At 41.4% G+C, this 19,437-nt stretch overlaps 1 protein-coding gene across 3 annotated transcripts in view; it reads left to right on the top strand.

Annotated features, from left to right (window-relative positions):
• Positions 1–14,966: 14,966 nt before the first annotated feature.
• Positions 14,967–19,437, top strand: part of PSME4 (proteasome activator subunit 4) — a 47,025-nt gene continuing 42,554 nt past the window's right edge. Inside the window, exon 1 of one of the 3 annotated variants that reach the window (XM_082047785.1) lies at positions 14,967–15,272. In XM_082047785.1, the coding sequence (XP_081903911.1) occupies positions 15,091–15,272 (182 nt within the window). In that variant the 5' untranslated portion in view covers positions 14,967–15,090. Of the gene's footprint in view, positions 15,273–16,711; positions 16,852–19,437 lie in introns of those variants that run through there. The other 2 variants (XM_082047786.1, XM_082047787.1) reach the window with 2 other exon arrangements.

Here is a 19,437-nt window from a genome sequence, read left to right as displayed (position 1 = left end):
TTACCACACATTGCATTCAGTTGGCTACTGGGTAAATAAGGGTGACCTTTCTTATTACTAAAACAAAGCAGCAACAGTCACAATTAACATTGGAGTGAGAAACTCCAGGTTGCAGTGAATTCCAGTGATGACCATTATGGTGCCAGTTTGCCCAGGCCTTTGCTATGCTGACAGCAGTTGCTTTCTTATGATTCAGCTCATATTTTACCATAGTAATTTCACTTTTTCTTTCTGTTCACTACATATCCTTGTTCATTCACATAAGTGCTAGCCAGCTTTATTCCTCTGCATCCTTCAGAAGACATTATTTTGTGTTCCCACTTCTGATACACAGACTGACTTTCACCCCCAGCACAGCATCATCTAGGAATAACTATTACTGTGACATCAGCTTGTACAGAAGGGCTTCTTTATTCTGAAAGCTGCCTAAAAACGTGCTGTACTTAGCAAATTTTTTTTGCAGGTGAGGAAAATTCTGCTGTAAATAGGGCTAATTTCACCACTAGGTCATCTGCCTCTAAATATTAAGCCTTTAAAAATTCTTCCCAGTACCTGCTCCAAGCACAGGAAAGTTTTCACACTATACTGTTCTCAATCATCATATGAATAATCTAGTTTAAAAATAATTATTGGAAAATACCAGAAGCCTGTAAAGATGCCATTACTGCCAAAGATCAGGGGAGAACACAAATGTGTCTACGCCAGGAGCTGGGGGTGACCCCAGCACTAAGGCCACCCAGTCCCACAGTACCTGAGCAGGGCTGGGAGCAACAGCAGGGTCCATCCAGGAGCAGAAGGCTAGAAACACCACTGCAGCTTAGAGACAAGGGGTATCCAAGAAGCAAGGCTGAAACCTAGCCTATCTAGGGCTTAATAAAGAGAGAGGCTCAGCACTGAGCTTAAATAGAGTTCCCGGACCACTGAGCAGAGGGGGTGTGGTTGGGTCCCAGGTGATGCTGGTGAGAACAATTAGACCATCTGTGCCATTGACACTGACCACTATCAATAAAGAGTTTTTTATGAGAGAATCTCTTTTTATTGAGCTCCTGTTTAGGTTGTTAAATCAAAGTTACTCTCAATAGCTTCGTTATTTATGCTGTTTGTTCGTCTCCAGCACAGAATAGCTGGAAAAACATTCAAGCCTTTTTTTTCTTTCAATACCCACTACTGTTTTCTCTGTATGTGGCTGTCACCTCACACTACCATATCTACTTGATGTTTTCCACTCCTAAAAGTACTGTCTTTGGTGTTAATGCAGATGTCCCTTCAGGCACATAACCTTGCAGCTTGCTGTCTTAATTCATCCTTCAAGCTGCTATTTTTCTGCACCATTTTAATTTAACATGGCTCCTCCTCAGACATGTCCATTATTGCATTTCTGCTCTTCTGCTACTTTTTTGTAGATTTTCCTGCACAACCTACAAACTATTAACATTCCTGGCTTTTCTTTGGCATCCACACCTCTGCCTCAGTCACCGGCTTGCTGATCTCTTTAGCTATACATTTTCTTTGCAATGTTGGATATTTGCGCAACTGTGTTTCATCACTCTGTTAAAAGGAACCAAATTCTAAACCTGACTCACTTGCAAATGGTCCCCAGCTGATTTTGAGGAGTGGTTTCCCAAAGGATGCCAAACCTTGAGATAAAAGCAGCTTCCGCTCCCATTGCCTGGTTATTGCTGTTACCTGGGGAACACTGAATACTCTGGAAGAAGGTTTGCAGCTCTGTAGGTTTGACTGGTCCTTTCTAGCTTTTTTTTTTACTTGTTTTCTGCTGAGTGTAATGTATATTAGTCTCTTCTATTCTTTAAAGTAGTGCCTTACCCTTCCTTTATATTTGCCTTTTCAAGCAAAATGATAAACTTTTTCCTTTCTTCAGTAGCCATCTTATTTTCCTTGTTCACTCAATCACACTTTCTTATCCTAAATTGTATTCATTTCTGAATAAAAATTGTTAAGATTTTCAGCTTTACAGGCTTCAAATCTGCACAAGCTTCTTCAGGGCTGTTATTTTGCAGTCCTTATTTACATCATATCCAATATGCTGAAAACTTTTTGAAAGCTTAATCTTAACTAACTGTGAAATAAGCAATGGCCTCACTTCATCTCTTTTTTTAATTTCCTTCTACACATCACTGCCTATCAGTATCTGTTGTCTTCTCTTAAGCACTAAAAACTAAACTTACAAGCCCAAATGAGAAGACACGCACACAGGTGGGTTCTTGAAGAGCCTTAGTCTACTTTTTTCCTGTGTAAGATATAAAACAATGGCTTGTTGTGGAACTATGGAATAGAAATGTTGTAATCATGTGGAAATAAACCCAAACTGATTTTTATTCCATAAGCTTTAGCACAAGAGAAGGAAGTGTTCCTAGCCTATAAAAGCTTTGCTAATACTACTCATCAGTCAACTTATTTAGAGAAAATTAAAAATCAAGTAAAATGGATGTCAGAGTGTCAACTGAAATAAAGATTTAGGCTTTCTATACCTTTCATGTGGTGTATTCATATACAGAAAAGTGTAGAAAGAAGGTTCCTGTTAAGAGACAGCATCTGGATATTAGTTAGTAAACCAAAAGACAAAGCAGTGTTTGGCAAAAATGAAGTGTCCTGATGAAATACAAACGCTTTTCTTTAGCTGCATCATAAACAAACTTTGTACTGTAGAACTGCAAAACTTGAAATTTGAGCATATAAACCTTGTGAAATCTTTGAGGATGACCTGCCTGGAGACCTCCATTGTAATTACTGTGTAACCTAGAGGAAGTTTTAACAGAATGGTTGAAAAAAGTACTGCATTTAGTTTTGAAAGAGAGTTTGATTGCCCTTCTGGAAAAATTGTTGAAGTACTAAAGCATGGACAAAAATAACAATTGCTGAAATACTTGCTTGGTGGTTGCCTGATTAATTATGTTATAGATGAATGGGTTAAATATGTTATAGACGAATCTGTACACAGGCAGGTGACCTGGTTACAACATGTGTCTCCTGATCCATTTTTGAGCAACCTGATCTGCGTGGGGGGACCCACTGAAGCAAGCGGGTGTTGTGGGAGGGACGGTCATGCCTGCACAGATCACATTGCAGGACTGCGGCCAAACTGCATGTGGATGGGACATAAATTTGTTCCTCTCGTGCTCTAACATCATGGGCTGCTTACACAAAATAACACGAGTTGTCTGGTGATGGATGCAGAATTGTGAAGCTGTTATTTTACTGTGGCTAGACTACATTGTGTAGATTTTTTGTGCTTTTTCCAAACATTTATTCTGAGAGCCCTCATGTAGAATAACTATGTTCTTGTACAGCAAATTGCGTGGAAGGCTTTTTGTTTTATTAAAGCCCTAATTCACTATATCCTGATTCCATCTAGGGCATGAAGATGATTTGTTGTGTTTTTCTCTGAATTGAGTTTTATTTTTTAGGTTAAAGCATTGATCCCCAAAGTTCTTTTGCTTGTGATCCCACTCATAGCTCAATAACTTTGCTTGGCGTATATAGATACGAATATTTGATGAAATTAAACTTCTGTCCACTTTTAACATTTTTTTTATTGCTGCCATTTCAAAGTCCTTAGTTTGTTTAACACTCACTCCTCCATGTAAAGATCTAAACCTCCACCAACAAAACCACATGAAAATAACATTCAGATTTTTTAGTATAAGTTAAGCTTTAAAGAGTATAATTGCTGATATATAAAAAGAATCTTCAGGTAAAGCAGATCTAGATAGTAGCAGTAAACATTTTAATCTGAAAACATAATAAGAAACGAAACCACTAGGCATACAGAAACGCTCAGTATGAGGAAATCAGCCCTGAAGACTTGCATCATCTGTCCAAAGTTCTCATGAATCAGAAAGCGTTGGCAAATAAAACATGAGGATGTGAACTGATATATCCTATAGAAAAAAAATCCATCTCAAACAAAAGTGTAACTGCTAAAGTTCTGATATTGAGTTCCGAAGCATAAGAAGAAGAGGGTGCAATTTGGGGTGAAGTCTGTCAGTCCTGTGCTGGTGTGATGGAGCAAGTAAGTCTTGGCTTGATGATTAAACACAAACCCACCTACTATAATGCCTGCAAGGATTTAAATTCACTGGGTATAATTTCATTACAGAAGATAAGTATAACTTGACTTTTTAAGCAGTTTGTGAACAAAGGAACAATTTAACCATAAAAATATTTGCATTTTGTGAGTGACCTAGGAGTTTTATGCAAGTTAGATTAGATCTTAATCTACTAAACATGTAATAGCAATGTTATTCAGGAAAGTTTATTCTGCACGCAAACAGAATGTCAAAATTCTTCAACGTAGCAAGCTGCTTTTCTTCGCATTGTGATCTCAGTTCTACCTGGATGATTATTTCACGATTTGAAATGTCATGCTTCCTGAACACATCACATGATATGATGGCAAAGCAGGAGGAGATTTTTCTAATGTTTGATTTATGAAATATCCATTCACAGGAACCACATTAAAATTTGACTGAAATGCCACTGATGGTTATATTTTCTCTTCTTACACAACACGCTGAGAAGGAGGAGATATGGTCGTTTAAGGCAGTTAGTTCTTTATTCCCATTGAAATATGGAGATTTACACATCACCCGTCCCACAGCCACTAGAACAATGATGTCAGATTTTGTGGAGGATTTAGGGCTCCATAAAAAAAATCGAAGAAAGCACAAAAGAGTGTGGGTTGGTAACGGAATGGTTTATAATGGAGGTGGGTTGGCAGCTATTACATCTTGCAGTTCTGTGAAATGACTTGATTCATTCTCATTAACTGCCTTAGCCCACTACTTCTTCTCAAAAGCAACAAAGAGAAACCTTAATTAGTATTTCAGAATCTTGAAATGTGTTAGTGCAGCCTGTGTCATCAAGTATTTCAGTTGAGTCTCGCTGAGTTGATTACCACTTCAGCTCTTGGAACTGGAGAACTTCAAAAGCTGGAGTTACAATTTGTGTTGAAATGGATAGAATGAGCGACCTGCTATTATTACAGGGAGATCTGGGAACCAGTGGTGGCCAAGGAACTGGTGTTGGAGTAGGGTTTGGAATAGCTTCTTAGATTTAGCAATAAATGTTGTCATTTTAATTCAGACATTCTCTGGGAAATGGAATAGTCTGTTCCAAACACTTGCTTTAAGTTCTCTTTGTACTGCCTCCAGAAATGGGTACATTCAGTTATTATTTTTGCTAGAAAGTTAAATGGTAAACTAGTAATAATAATGAAAACATGTTGATATGCTCATCTTGCTAAGATAAACAGAAAGTATGAAAGGCAATAAGTCCATAGGCACTGTCTGTTGTCTCAGATGGTTTTAGATGGTCCTTCTGTTCTCTATCCATAGTTCTCTGACACAGGACCTTTTACTGGCAAGAGTAAATTGGTGAGAATAACCATTATTTCCTGAAGAAGCAACATTAATGCACGCAGTGTGTCCTCCTGCCTGTCAACCTTCCATGCCTTTCTCCAGGTTTGAATCTGCTGGCCAGCTCCCATCAAAGGAGGGCAGTATGTTTCACAGACATGAATTTGTGACAAATTGGGTGAAAACGAGCACCTGGATGAAGGAAGATGCTCTCTTGCCTCTGAAAGGTGGGCTGAAGCTCTAGAAACATCTCACGTTTTCTGGATGCAGCAAGCAGGACCTGGTGCATGTCAGAGGTAAAGAAACACACCCCTACAGAGGGGTCTTGTGTCCCCCTTCTTTTGTCCTAACTAGGCAGGGTTTATGCATAGATAAAAAGGTTGCTGCTGTCAGACCCAAACTTCCATCCATTCTTATGGTACCTTGATGCCATCTTTCCCATCTAACCTGGTAAAAACATTAGTTCTGATAAAATTGGCATGGTTTTTCAAGCAAGAGTTCACGTTTCGAATCAACTGGAGTGCTTTTGAGAAATCAGTGCTTATGTGGAAAAGGGTGACCTGGTCGATGGAGTGTTCCTGGATTTGTAAAAAGCTTTTGACAAAATCCTATATTAGATTACTCTGGGCAGTAAAAGCAAGTGAAGAACTACAGAAATCTCATAACACTAAATGACTGGGCATTTAAAAAGTCAGACTAAGTTCAGTGTTATTAAACAAAGTCACGTGCAGCGCAAAAGCACACCAAACTACGCAAACGTAGCCGTGGTTTCTGGGCAAGCCATCTATTATTCAAAAAAGACATTCTGGAGTTACTGTGAACGCTTTTATGAGAAAATCAGCATAATGCTCAGTGGCTGTAAAGAAAAAGCTTTAGGAGAAGAATGTTAACAGAAAGTAAAACAGAAAATGCCCTCAGGTCACTGTGCAAACCCTGGCTGTACAAAGTACTCTGTTCTGGCCATTCCTCACCTCAAAACCAACAGAAAAACAACAGGCAAAATAAGAAATGCAGATTCAAAGCCTGGAACAGCTTCATATGAAGAAAAACTAAACAGACTAATAATCCCCTGGGTCTTCTCGAGACAGAAGAATATTAGTCTGTCCATCAGGATACCACACAGGTTTGTACAACCATGAATGGGGAATAGGCCTCATTATTTCTTACGTATGAGAACTTGTGGGCATCGAACAAAATTACTGGGTAACGAGTTTATGACAGACAAAAGGGAACAACTTATCACACTGTGCATGAATCAGAAATTGCAGCTGCTGAATATTGATGCCAAACCATAATGAGCTTAAAAAGCAGATTAATGAGAGGATGAAAAAACAATTTAACACTATTAAACACAGCGAAATAGCCCATGACTCAGGATGTCTGTCTACGAACTGAAGAAAGCGGAGAGCATACAGAGGGGAAGTAAAGTTGTATGCATGCCCAGTTCTTAGTCTTTAGTTCTTAGTTTTAGTCTTGTCACAGGAAACTATTCTTGCATGTTTCCGCAGCAAAGACTGAGGTCAGGCTTAAAGAACTGAAAGCTTTCCTGGAAAAAAGAAATGTTTGCGTGGGCTGGAGAGAGAGAAAGGCACGGAGCCCAGGAATCTGATGAGAAAAGAGGTGAATATCTAAGCTTAAAAAAATCAAAAAGAGAGAACCAGAAAGAGATACTGAACAAAGCAACCCTGATGGTACCAACCACTCCCTGAAAAGTCCCTGATGCCCCTGACATCACCCTAAATTCCCTTTCCACGCAACTTTCCATCTTGAAATACCCTGCTTTTCAGAGGTGTTTGTTTGCTGGGGATAACCAGAGTGACTCTGACCCAATTTCTTCTGATTTCAGAGCATGCCAGGCCTCCTGCTGATCCCATTCCAGCTGCTGATGACCAATCCCTCGCTCTGTCTTTCCTAGGCAAATAGGGCTGGAATCTCCAAGGACGACCATTTTTCCAACCCTGTCTCATCAGACCTTTTAGCAGATGAATTCATAGCACGGTTATAGGATTTGAGCGTGTATTTGGTGAAGCCAAGACAGAATGAATCAGACTCTGTGTTCATCCATTGCCATGTTACTGAAAAAGAAAACACATGGGGGTTGTAGATAGTGGTATCATTATCTGTCTGAGGAATTAACAGTTAACGCCTACTGCATTGTCCTGCAGAGCTCTCCTTCGAGATTACAAGCTATCTTTTCTGCTCTTTTTGTTTAAGACAGATTCTCTTTCTCACTTGAGTTTTTTAAGCTTCCTTAGTTCTTTCTCCCAGTTCTTGGTACTTTGCCCAGCAGAAGGGCAGCTTCTGGTTTTTGTGCTATATATGGCTGTGTTTTCCACCACGCTTAGCCTTTAAATTGCAATATACAAATGTGGCAAAATTGACTTTTCCCTCTCCCTGGGGTTTCTCTGAATTTACAGCCCTATTGTGTTCCTTAATTAGAACATTCTTTCTAGCCTAAATGGCCTTTTTGACAGTTAAATTTCCAAGGTTGTTATGAAGTGTTTATTTATGTTCATTGTTTCACCTTCAACTCTTCTTAACAGGACGCCTGACGCAATAATAAACCCCACCAATTTACAGTTCCTTGAGTCCCAGTTTAAGTCAGCCGGACCTGCATTGCCATAATCATGCCCCTGATACAATTATACTCATTATCCCCGCGTTACTAGGATATAAGCATAAACAACTCGCCAAGTGAATGCTAGATAGCTCCAAGCTTGTTCCACGTGATCCTCTCAAAGGTTTGTTAATCTGCCGGATGTCTCTAAAACACCCTGTGGGAGAAGCTGCTGCTTTAGAAATGTGCCAGAAAGTCTACCACGCAGATTCAACGCATGAAACCAGGCAGCCAGAAGAAAAGTATAACTAATTCTTTAGCAGGAGAGAAACGATTGGTTGCTTGGGGGAATATTTAAGTTAGCCTGCCTCTCTTCCAGAATTCATAAATATTCAAATATTTCTGATCCACATGTCAAAACAGTGAACACACAATCTACCCAAAGAGTTGGCTGTGATAAACACAACTATTATTTGTGCTGAATGCTACTTGAAACAAGGTTGAAAACCTGAACAAAGATTTTTGGCTGATATTTGATTTATCCTGAGTTGGGATAGTAGACCTTATACTTTTTTTTTTTTTTTTTTAATAGACAGGGCTAATTTCTTAACTGGAACAACATGGAAGACCTTACATTTTCAGCTAATGCCTTTTCAGCCTTTTAATGCATTTTCAGCTAATGCCTTTTCAAAAGAGGAGAGACTGTAGATATTCTAGGATGAAGAGTACCTGCTCACAGGTTCCATCCATCAGTGATATCCAAATGGGCTTTGAAGGCTTTTCTAAAAGAAAATATTTATAATCTTCTAATGCAAAGAAGCACGCTGCTGTGTGTGATAACCCACCGAAGTCAATGGGGCTATTTGTGAAGTAGGATACTATCAAACGAGTTGCTATTTCACAATTTGTTCCTATGCTGAAAGATAAATCCTGCCCGGAAAAGTTATATATAGTTGCCATTTTGATAACCTACGAATTGGAAGGAGACTGGAATGAGAGAAACTAATAGACAAACCAGCGAACTGAGAACGGCACATGACGATGCAGAAGATGCATTTACCCCTGAAAAAAATACCATCAGCTCCTCAAGTGCTTGTTGTGAGTTGTGCCGCGGTTCGGCTTGGAAAACAGGAGCTGTGCGACAGCAGCTTCTGTGCCCGTGGCTGCAGCTGCCCAGGGCCGGCGTTGCCTTCGCTTCCTGGAACAGCGGAATCCCTGGGATTGACCTTTGCGACTTCACTCTCATCACATGCTCCTCTGCAGCTGGTTTCTTTTTGGCAGGACAGCCAGACAGAAAAATCCAGCTCAGTGCCTCAAGAGGAAAAGTAATAATAATGGCTCTTTCTCCAAAGATAGCTGCATTTAGTTCATATCCCATGAATTATTATTTATTTCAAATAGCTATGAGTAATTTGCAAAGAAATCAGCAGTCAGCTCCTATAATGAGGCTCAGGTCTATTAGTTTTCCTCCTTGTGGGCACAATAATTTCCAGGCATATCTTCAGGAGTTTCGGGTATGTAGAGGAAATGGACTGTCAAAGCCAGATTCTCTTGCATGGATGAGACACCTTTTCTTTCTAAATCTTAAGCAATAAGGCACCCAAAGAGAACAAATCCAGGAAGTGGACAGGGAAAACCAATTTTGCTTTACATTAACATATTTCACCAAGGATGATTTCGGTCCTGTTATTGCACAAACAATGGCTGGCCATCCTTGTCAGAGCAGTAACCCACTACTAGATGGAAAAGAGAGAAGGCCAAATAGTATCTTGTGAATTGATGTAATTAAGGATGGATTTAACCACCTGAACTCTCCTAAACAGAAGCCGCAGGAATGTGAAGCGGGGGACTGCAGTGTCGCACATATTCCATCAGCCTTGTCTATGTAGTAAAGTTCTACAAATTATACAGGTGCCCATGTTAACACTTTAACCCCTTCACAAGGGCCTTTTATTTCTGCTCAATAGGGGCTAAACTGAGAAACATTCCACTTATATTAGAACATGTGTATCTAAACAGGCATTCTAGAAACAGAACAGTATCAGTGTTCAGTGTATGTGCTTTAGGTGATGCTGAACCCGCCTCCTCATCCAACTTGAAACATGTAATAGAGTATTTCGACAGCCTTACTTTAGGGACCTAAAATTAGTTACTCTGAATCACACTTTAGAAGAACCTATTTTTGTCCTGTACTATACAGGAAGCTTAAGTTCCTTGGCACGTCATTCAGATGATCACTCTTGCCTCCATCCTCCAAATAGATAAGTTCTCTGTGAAATAGCAGTTTATGCAATAGGTGTGTTTCTAAGTTGTAGTCTTCTGTCTCGTGAGAATGTTATCTATATTTAGGTAGTGTTTCTCTTTTAATATTTTTTTTTTTAATAAGGCAAAGGATGTCACATGTCTCCATATGAGATTTTCTAGCTACCATCCAGCAGAGATGTGTTGTCTTTAAAATCAATATTTCCATTTCTTTGACTTAAACCTAGTGTATCCTCACACTTCAGCAGATTGGTTGGGCTGACTGATCCTACAACCATCTTGCTCATTGTTTCTCAAGAAAGTGATAGCTGCAGTTGAGTTCCTAGGGGCGGGGGGAGACGCGCAGCTGTAATTACTGCTCTTCACTGTTTACACCAGACAAGGAGCTGCTACTACCCAAAATCTTCAGAGCAGCTCAGCTTCCCAGGGGCAGGGGAGGAAGCGCTTTCAGAGCAGGCTGTAATTACAGGCTCTTCGCACGTCCCCCTCCTGGAGGGATGGAGCAGCTCCTTGCAATGGAAATAACCTTCTTAGTCTGAAGACTTGCAGATAGTAATCACAGACGCTGCTTCTTGCAGAAAGTTGCTCCATCTTGGCTGAAAGTTGGTGAGCGCGGTTGTGGGAGCTTCTTGACTCCCTTTGGCATCTTTCAGTGCCTGCTTTGGGTGACTGACCAATTTAGAAGCAGGGATGGGAGAAAGTCTGAGGATTCCCATCACTAACAGCATCAAAAAGCAAGTTATTCATGTGTATTTTTGTAGTGTGGCTCTTTGAGGTTTGGGGGAGTCACAGGTGGGGTGTTCTCTTCCACATTGTAAAATATATAGAGGTCTGTCACCCAAAAAATTTAACTTTTGCCTTAGGTCAGTAGGGAGGGATGAGTTGCTAAGCAAAATGTCTATATAGGAAAAGTGGTTGCTTGAGAGCTGAGACAGGAGAAACCACAGTTAAGGCTGAGTGACAAGTTTCCCAAATAGCGATGACAGTGCTGGTGTCGGTTGACCCGAGGCAGCAAGCAAGCCGTCCAACAAGGGAACGTGTGAACAGTGCGCAGCGTGACTTACACCGCGGCGAACAGTCACCGTTTCTCATGAATGGAAATTTGTATCTTTTTCACAACTACAACCCTTGGATTCATCAATTCTCAAGATGTAATGCCAAAAACAACAGGTGGCAACTGTATTTGGGTTGCTCTCAATTCATATTCCTCCTACTTAATAAGAGAGGAAAAAGCTGTTGATGCAAGTGGCACAGACGGGCTGCGTGTTATGAAAGCTTCGTCATATGACTCGGGAACCAAATGTGCTTTTACACACTGCTGCAGCCAAAACATATTGCAAACCTGAGGAACAAATTTATTTTTGACTCACTTGGCAAAATGTATCTTTTTTTTTTTTTTCCTTTTAAACAGCAGAATGCCAGCATACAGGGGTAAAGGATTCGTTTTTTAATAATTACTAAATGTAATTAGTAAATTAGTCAATATGCAGAAAATACTTTGAAAATGCAAATGCAATATTTATGTTTTCTATTGTAATTACAAATGGCCTTAGAACCTCCTATTGCCTTGTTTCAGCTTCTGAAAGCACAGGCCGTATTTCTGGGAAGGAGGAAGTCCCATTAGCACTCCAACTGCCAGAGGTGCTCATGGCAGATTTTGCGCATTTTTCCCCAAAAAGTGAGTGTTTAATTCCGGTGGAAGGCACTTGTGTGTCTGAGCAACAACAGTCTCAGGTGAGGACGCTGCTTTGGATGAAATAGGCTCCCTGAGGTCAGAGGTGCTTCTTCACTTTGCAAAATACTTAGAAACCTGTGTCAAATCAAGCTCCGGTTTTAGCTTGGGTTAGAAAGTGCAGAAAATGCAGGAATATTTTTTTAAATGATGTAGCTATAAAGCAATAAAATGCAGCTTTTAAATTCCTTATGTATCTGCCAACTTCAATTGCAGAAAATTGGATTATAATTTTCATATATTTTTCTCCAAGTCCAAACAAACTCTGCACACTTCAAATTCAATAAACACTTTCCCACATTGGAAATGGCACTTTGGACAAACCACTACTGCAATTAAGTAGGAAAGAAGAATTTCCCATAAATCATAGAGGATAAGTAATTTTAGACTTTTCAGTTTCAACACACATATATTTTCACTTTATCCTTAAACATGAATATTTTTTATTGCAGCCTTTGGGCCAGTTATCCGATTTATCCTTGTCTGAAATGATGATAAAACCATTCGTTTCACAGTGTTTAGTGACACCTTTTGCTTATTCCCATTTTCACCAACAGAACACTAAACCAAGATGTGCTTTATCCCCATGGAAATTGGATTGTAATCAAGTATCACTTTTAGTTCAGGCCAGAAAGGCCAGAAATTCATGTATTAATTGTTTTGCATAATGTAGGTAGAAGGCAATAAAATGTAATTTTAAAGCCGCTGTGAAAGATGTCAACAGATACCACCCAAATCACAGTAAAAATGATAGTGAAGTCCAACTATTTTATAGTAATATCAAAGCCGATATACATCATCTACAAGACGGTGTGATACAAAATCTTCTAGGAGTAGAAGGCTATTTCAAAAGTGTTGAACACTGAGCAAAGTTGTCATGCTTCCTGTGGTAAAAGTGTAGGTCTAGGAAGGTGGGAAAAGGTAAAACTGTTTCTTCAATATCTGCTTGAAAAGGCTTGGCCTTTGGAGCACTTCAATCAAGGGAAATTAGCAAAGTATCTATTTTATCCCATAACCCAGAACAATTACTGTCACCGAAGCTTTGGGAAAAGAAGTTATTTGGTGCACTTAAAGTGATTATTTCACTTTCAAAAGATACTACAAGAAAAATACTTGATGGGAGAGCGATGAAGTGGCATCGAGCCTCCTTTGGGCACCTGGGTAAACCTCATTTATGTAGCGCTGGTTTATTAGTACCCTCTGTCAGATGAAACCTCCAGCACTGGCACTGATCTTTTTTGTTTTGGTGCCTGTAAATCAAAGTAGTGTGAGTGCTCGTGCAGGTGTAGGTGGTACAACACGCAGGACCGTGTCCTGTTGCAGCGGACTGGCCATAAAAATAATACTTGATCCAAGAGGTGTGTAACAGGATGCGATAAATGCATCCTCAGGAAGATGCTGTGAGGGTATCTGAGTGTTATGGCCTTTGCTCATCAGATTTGGGTTTTCTATGGCATTTCTCCTCTTCATAATGTGTTTCAGCATTTAGTTAGCTATCTCAAAAAAAAAAAAAAATTAAGCAGAGCTAGTTTGAGCTTAAAGATGAGAAAACAGGATTTGCCCTTGTCAGTAGCTTTAAATCTAATCAGTTTGCAGCTGTTGTATGGTCACGATGTAATTCTTGGGGGGAAATTCGATTAACAGTGATATTTAGGAGCCAGCTGGAGCGAACAGCTCTCAGTCCCCTGGCGCTGTCGTTGCGTGTCCATTGCCGGCTTTATCCTGCACCCACAGGCCAATGGCTCCGCTTGACTGACGGGCGTTATTATTTCAAATAAGCCTCTTAGACAGCCACACAATCCACTACTCAACTCTGTGACTCATTATCCCCATCACAAACTCCATCCCCGCTTGACATTACAGGAAATTTTGGGGAGTGAAGTATCGCCATCACAAACTCCATCCCCGCTTGATGTTACAGCAAATTTTGGGGGCTGAAAACCAACATTCGGTCATTTTCTGAAGTTCCGCTCTCGAGAGCAACTGGCAGGTGGATGATTTTATTCTGATGTAGGAAACAATTATTTTGCAAATAACAGATCAGGCAGGATCTCTCAGCAAAGCAATTTTTTTTAATAACGATATTGCAACACCAGGTGTTCCACCTAAAGGTGGACACCCATAACAGGACAAAAAAACCCTGCTTATATCCCCCCAAAATCCCGGCTGCAATTTCCCTCCCCTCTTCCCCATTGGTTGGGTACTTTGGGGTTTCCAGACTACCTGACGCTTGCCTCATTTTACATACAATACCCTTCCCCTAAATTAACTTGTAAATAGAGGTATCAGTATATACTCTGGGAAGAGACTGTGTTTTACATTACAGATCCATAGTCTGATGTCTCTCGGTCCTTCCCCCTAAATTAACTTATAAATACAGGTATCAGCATGTATACAGGTATGAGCATATGTTCCGGGAAGGATCCATAGTCCAATGTCTCTTGGTCCTTCCCCCTAAATTGACTTATAAATACAGGTATCAGTATGTATACAGGTATGAGCATGTGTTCCGGGAAGAGACTGTGTTTTACATTAAGGATCCATAGTCCGATGTCTCTCGGTCCTTCTCCCTAAGTTAACTTGTAAATACAGGTATCAGGATGTATACAGGTCCGGGAAGAGACTGTGTTTTACATTAAGGATCCATAGTCCGATGTCTCTCGGTCCTTCCTCCTAAATTAACTTGTAAATACAGGTATCAGTACGTATACAAGTATCAGTATATATTCCGGGAAGAGACTGTTTTATATTAAGGATCTATAGTCCGATGTCTCTCGGTCCTTCCTCCTAAATTAACTTGTAAATACAGGTATCAGGATGTATACAAGTATCAGTATATATTCCGGGAAGAGACTGTGTGTTACATTAAGGATCCATAGTCCGGTGCCTCCCGGGAGCCGCGGGGACACGGAGGCGAGTCCCCCGCACGGCCCCGTTTCCACGCCCGCAACGGGCCGCGGTGCGGCCCGTTGCGGGCGTGGAAACGGGGCCGTGCGGGGGCAGCCGGTACCGCCGCCTTCCGCCGGAAAGGGAGTGAGCGGGGCGGAGCGGCCGTGCCGTTCCGTTCCGTTCCATTCCGTTCCGTTCCGTTCCCCGGTGTGTCGTCACGGCGCGCTGCCGGGTGACCGGGGCGGCGGCGGGCGCGGATCAGCGCAGCCCCGGCCATGGCGCCGCCGCCACCAGCACCGCAAAAAGAGATCGTGTACAACAAACTACTGCCCTACGGGGAGCGCCTGGAGGCCGAGGCCGCTCGTTTCCTCGCCCAGATTAAAGACAACCTGGCCCGGGCCGTGCAGCTGCAGGAGCTGTGGCCCGGGGGGCTCTTCTGGACTAGGAAGCTTTCGACGTGAGTGCCCGCAACGCGCTTTCCTATTTCCCTGGAGCGGGCTTGGCGGGCTCGGGGGGTGTGGAACGGGGGCGCCGGGCTCGTCCCTGCCCCGCGGGGCTGTGGGGAAGGCGGGCGGGCTCATAACGGTTCCTCCCGGCGCCGTTTCGGTGCCCGGCCGAGCCGCGGCACCTCCGCCCGTCGAGCCCGGGCGGCTCCGCTCGGCGGCCCCCGCCTTGCACAAGGCCCCGGAGCGCGGAGGGAACGGGGACAAAGGTGGATTCGTTTCCGCTGTCCCCGAAACTTTGCGAATTGTGGCCTTATTTGTGGTTTGCGCACCACCTGTTTCGCCTCTTGCCTTTTTGAGCGAGTCGTGCGAGATACCATCTCTGTGTAACTTCTGTGTAACGAAGTCTTGCCCAAGACAGGCCGTTAGTTCAGCGCCAGCAGGATTAGATTCTGACTTAGCGCTGTGTAAACACCGGTGCTGCCTTTGATAGCATAAATGCATCCACAGGAAAATGCCATGAGGGTATCTGAGCATTATGGCCTTTGGGTTTTCCATGGTGTTTTTCCTCATCACAATGTGTTTCAGCATTTAGTTAGCTATCTTAAAAGCAGAGCTAGTTTGAGCTTAAAGATGAGAAAACAGGATTTGTACCATGTGTAGTTTATGCTGACGTTGTGTGTGCTGGCAAGGTGGTTTTAATACAGATAAAACCATGGTGGTTTCATAGATAGCACATAGGTTTTCCTTAGTGGATTTTATAAAGCATACTTAGGCCTTTTTTTTGGAACAGCTGCTATTTTGGACACTGAAAATGGCATCTGCTGGCAATGACTCCTCTAGCTTCAGTCTGTATTGCTGTGGATATTTTTCATGGGTTTTTTTCTGAATATTCTTTGTGCCTTCATAAATGGTGTTTCCTATGCGCTAGAAATGTGTGTTTTGTACAATTTTGAGATATTTTCTTGCAGTTTTCCTCCTTATATAAGTAATTTATTTTAATTGTGAATTTAATACATATTTGGCAGTCATCTGTTTGATACATATGTATTGAAATGTAACTGCCTTTATATTTGCCAAGAGGCATTCTTAGATAGAATTACATCGGTGGTTGCAAAATGACTCACATGTTTGCGTTATGTGACAGTTTGAACCTGCTTGGAACCAGTTCAACACCGTTTCCCTTCCCCCCCAGCCATCTGCCAACTCATACTGGTTTCAGTGGTACCTGTTGACTTTGTGCTTGTGCTAGAACTTTATCTACTAGTCAAGCTGAAATAAACTATCGCTTCTTACTACGAGAAAGATCAGCATTAGCTAAACAAGCGAAATGTGGCACTTGGAAGGTGTGCAGGTTTGGGTCGGAATCACCCTGTTGCTCTGTAATTTGCAGCTGGTGCTAGTTTGGGCTTCAGGGCAGTGAATTCAGCCTGTTGAGAGCTGCTGCTCAGCTACTCGATGAATCACAGAAAGGCCAGGAGGCTCTAATTTGTGGTTTTCCACCTACTCTTTGAAGTTTGGATTTACTGTGTGTGTTTGCAACTTGTCTGATGCCTCTGAGTCCCAGGATTTCTTGGTGGCGTGTTATACGCGGTAAGACTCTGAATGTGTTTGGATGTAGGCAGGGAAGGAAACAGTGGGCTTGGTTTAAAAATATCCTGGTGTACTTAACGTGAGAGATGTTTTGCTTCTTAGTTTCACTTGACGAAGTACTTGTACAGGATGAAATACATTAGGAGAAGTTTAGGCCTAGATGAAACGCTTCCAACCACATGGTGTCACACCGAAGTCAAATTATAGAATAATGACAATAAAATCAAAGTTTGCTATCTCTGGATAGTAAGTGATTCATTTCCATATCAACTTACTACGTTTTCCCTGCTAGCCAGCTATAATAAATAGCACATTTGTTTGATGGGAAAAAAAATACCCAGAGTCTTCATAATGGTATGATCACTGCTTAGCTTTGCTGCAAATTTCTGCATTATAAAAGCCAGTATTCTCACAATATTCTATGTCATAATTTGTATTTCAGAACCGTGGCTGCCGTGTCTTTAATCTATTACTTGTACCGATACGAATGTTAATACAAACATTGTATTGTGTACACACACATAAACGAGTAAAGAAAAAGATTCCATGCGGATAATATATTGCATGGTTACACCTCCTCAGACACTCCCGGCTTCATACAACCTGCACAAACCCCGTGGAGGATGAGAAATGAAAGTGAAACTCAAGGCTTTTTTTGAATTAAAAATTGGAGTATCGCTTACTGTTTTGTGCTGACAGCTGAACCTGAGAGCCTGTGTTGCTTTTACTCTCAACAGCTGAAAACATGACTTGCACATAGTTATCTTGAGAGCAGCTGTTTCAGCCATCTGATGTCATGGAAGGAGTAGGGGGAAAAAAGGCAAAATTGGAGGTTATTAGATATAATGTCTGTAAGCTGATCTGCGTAATTCTGTTATGCATAATTTTCAGTGGTGCAAACTGGTTCTTTGGTTGGGATGCACATGCTCAGCGTGGTGAGAGAACTTGCTTGTGAAGGCAGGAACAGTGCAGTTCCTTAAGTAATTTACGGCTTAGTGGGACTTCATATGCAAGTAAAACTGCTTGCTTGAGGTTGGCAATGAACTCTATAATCATCGTCCCGAGATTCAGCCAAGTTTGGTGAGTAAAATCTGTGTGTTTTAACGGCCCGATCCAGCTGTGGAGGCAGAAGGCTGGATCTCAGTTGTGTAACTTGCTGCAGGGTGTGCGCGGCAGGCGGAAAGCAGGTCGCGTCAGAAACATTTGCTTGAATGGACTTGAGTCATACTCTTTTATGGTCTCTCCATCAAAAATAGGCTGCTGTTTCCATTTTTCCCTCTTCTGTGTTATAGAACATAGCCTGTGAATGAGCACAGTAGTATAATATTAACATTTAATAGTTCCCGTACACATAGTTGACTCTGCAGCCTGGAAAACACACAAATGTCTTCCTGTGCTTTCTACTTCAGGAGGCAAGAGCGGAGTTTTTGGAGCTGGGGGATGCAATTTCTGTTCCTGACAATGTTATTGTGTGTGCTTGTCAGGTGTAGGCTTATTACAGAACGACGTTTCACTGTCTGCTTGTAGGATGTGGAAAAACGCAGCTCAACTCTTCTGAATTAGAATGGCAGGACACAAAGTTACAGTGAGGATGGAAACAGCTCAGCGGGACTTTGCTGAAGTATTTTAATATTTAATCGCTGTTGTGTATGAATCCTGTTTTACATCTATTTCCCTCTTTATCAGAAAAATATAAGCTGTCTTTTTGGATGCATAAGGGCTCTGTGTGTACACTGTGTACATACACATGATTTTAAAGAGTCTTGTTGAGCATGATTCATTGTTTTTGTACCGTTTGTCAAAAACAGAGTTTTAGACAGATCATAATCCTGTCCTGCGTGTTGGAAATTGACAATAGATAGGTAGGAATTTAGGAGAGAGATTTATTCAGCTTCACAAGTGACGGCAATTTTGAACTGTAGCAGAGCAGCGAACTTTCTAGGGCAATTTAGAATGTCCACTTGATACGATAGTGTGTTTCCTAAAAATAGGTCTATTGTAATTGTGGAGTGAGAGGCTGGACACCTAATACTTTTAGAATAGAGAATTGGCTTTTTGGCTCTTTTTTTTGGTCCATCTCCAGAGACCTCGTTCTCTGTGCGGAAAGGATGGAGCTGCAATCAGAATTTTCACTTTTTAATCACGATTTTTAGGGTGGGTGGCTTTGTTTTGTTTTTTCTCTCCACAAAGCTGAACTCCAAATGCACCTGCGCAATAAAGGCCAATTTCTTTAAGCTTTTTGCTGTTGACTGTAGAGTATGGGAGCTCATGAAACCTTGGATGGTTTTCTTAAAGCAGGAATTAAAAGGGAAGCGCAATTAAGGCTTCCAGGATCGTGGCGATGTAGCATTGCCTACCTTCATGTAACAAGTCTTATTTTTGTTTTGCAGCAATTTAGTTCTAGAGTTGATTTTTTCCCCCGTAACCCACTTAAGTGTGGTTTGTTGGTTTTTTAAATCTGTGGTGAAGAAGCACCTGTGTGATTAGTCCCCGGGCATCCTTCAGGATTCACGAGGTTCTGCCTGTATCCTTTTATTTAGTAATGGCAATATTTCATCCTTTGTGAGGGGGATGCTGAAAATGTTG

Source organism: Streptopelia decaocto (assembly GCF_964273445.1).
Source record: "Streptopelia decaocto genome assembly, chromosome: 3".
Lineage (NCBI taxonomy): Eukaryota > Metazoa > Chordata > Aves > Columbiformes > Columbidae > Streptopelia > Streptopelia decaocto.
The sequence above is the reverse complement of the archived record's forward strand: the minus strand, read 5'-3'. Positions and strand labels throughout refer to the sequence as shown.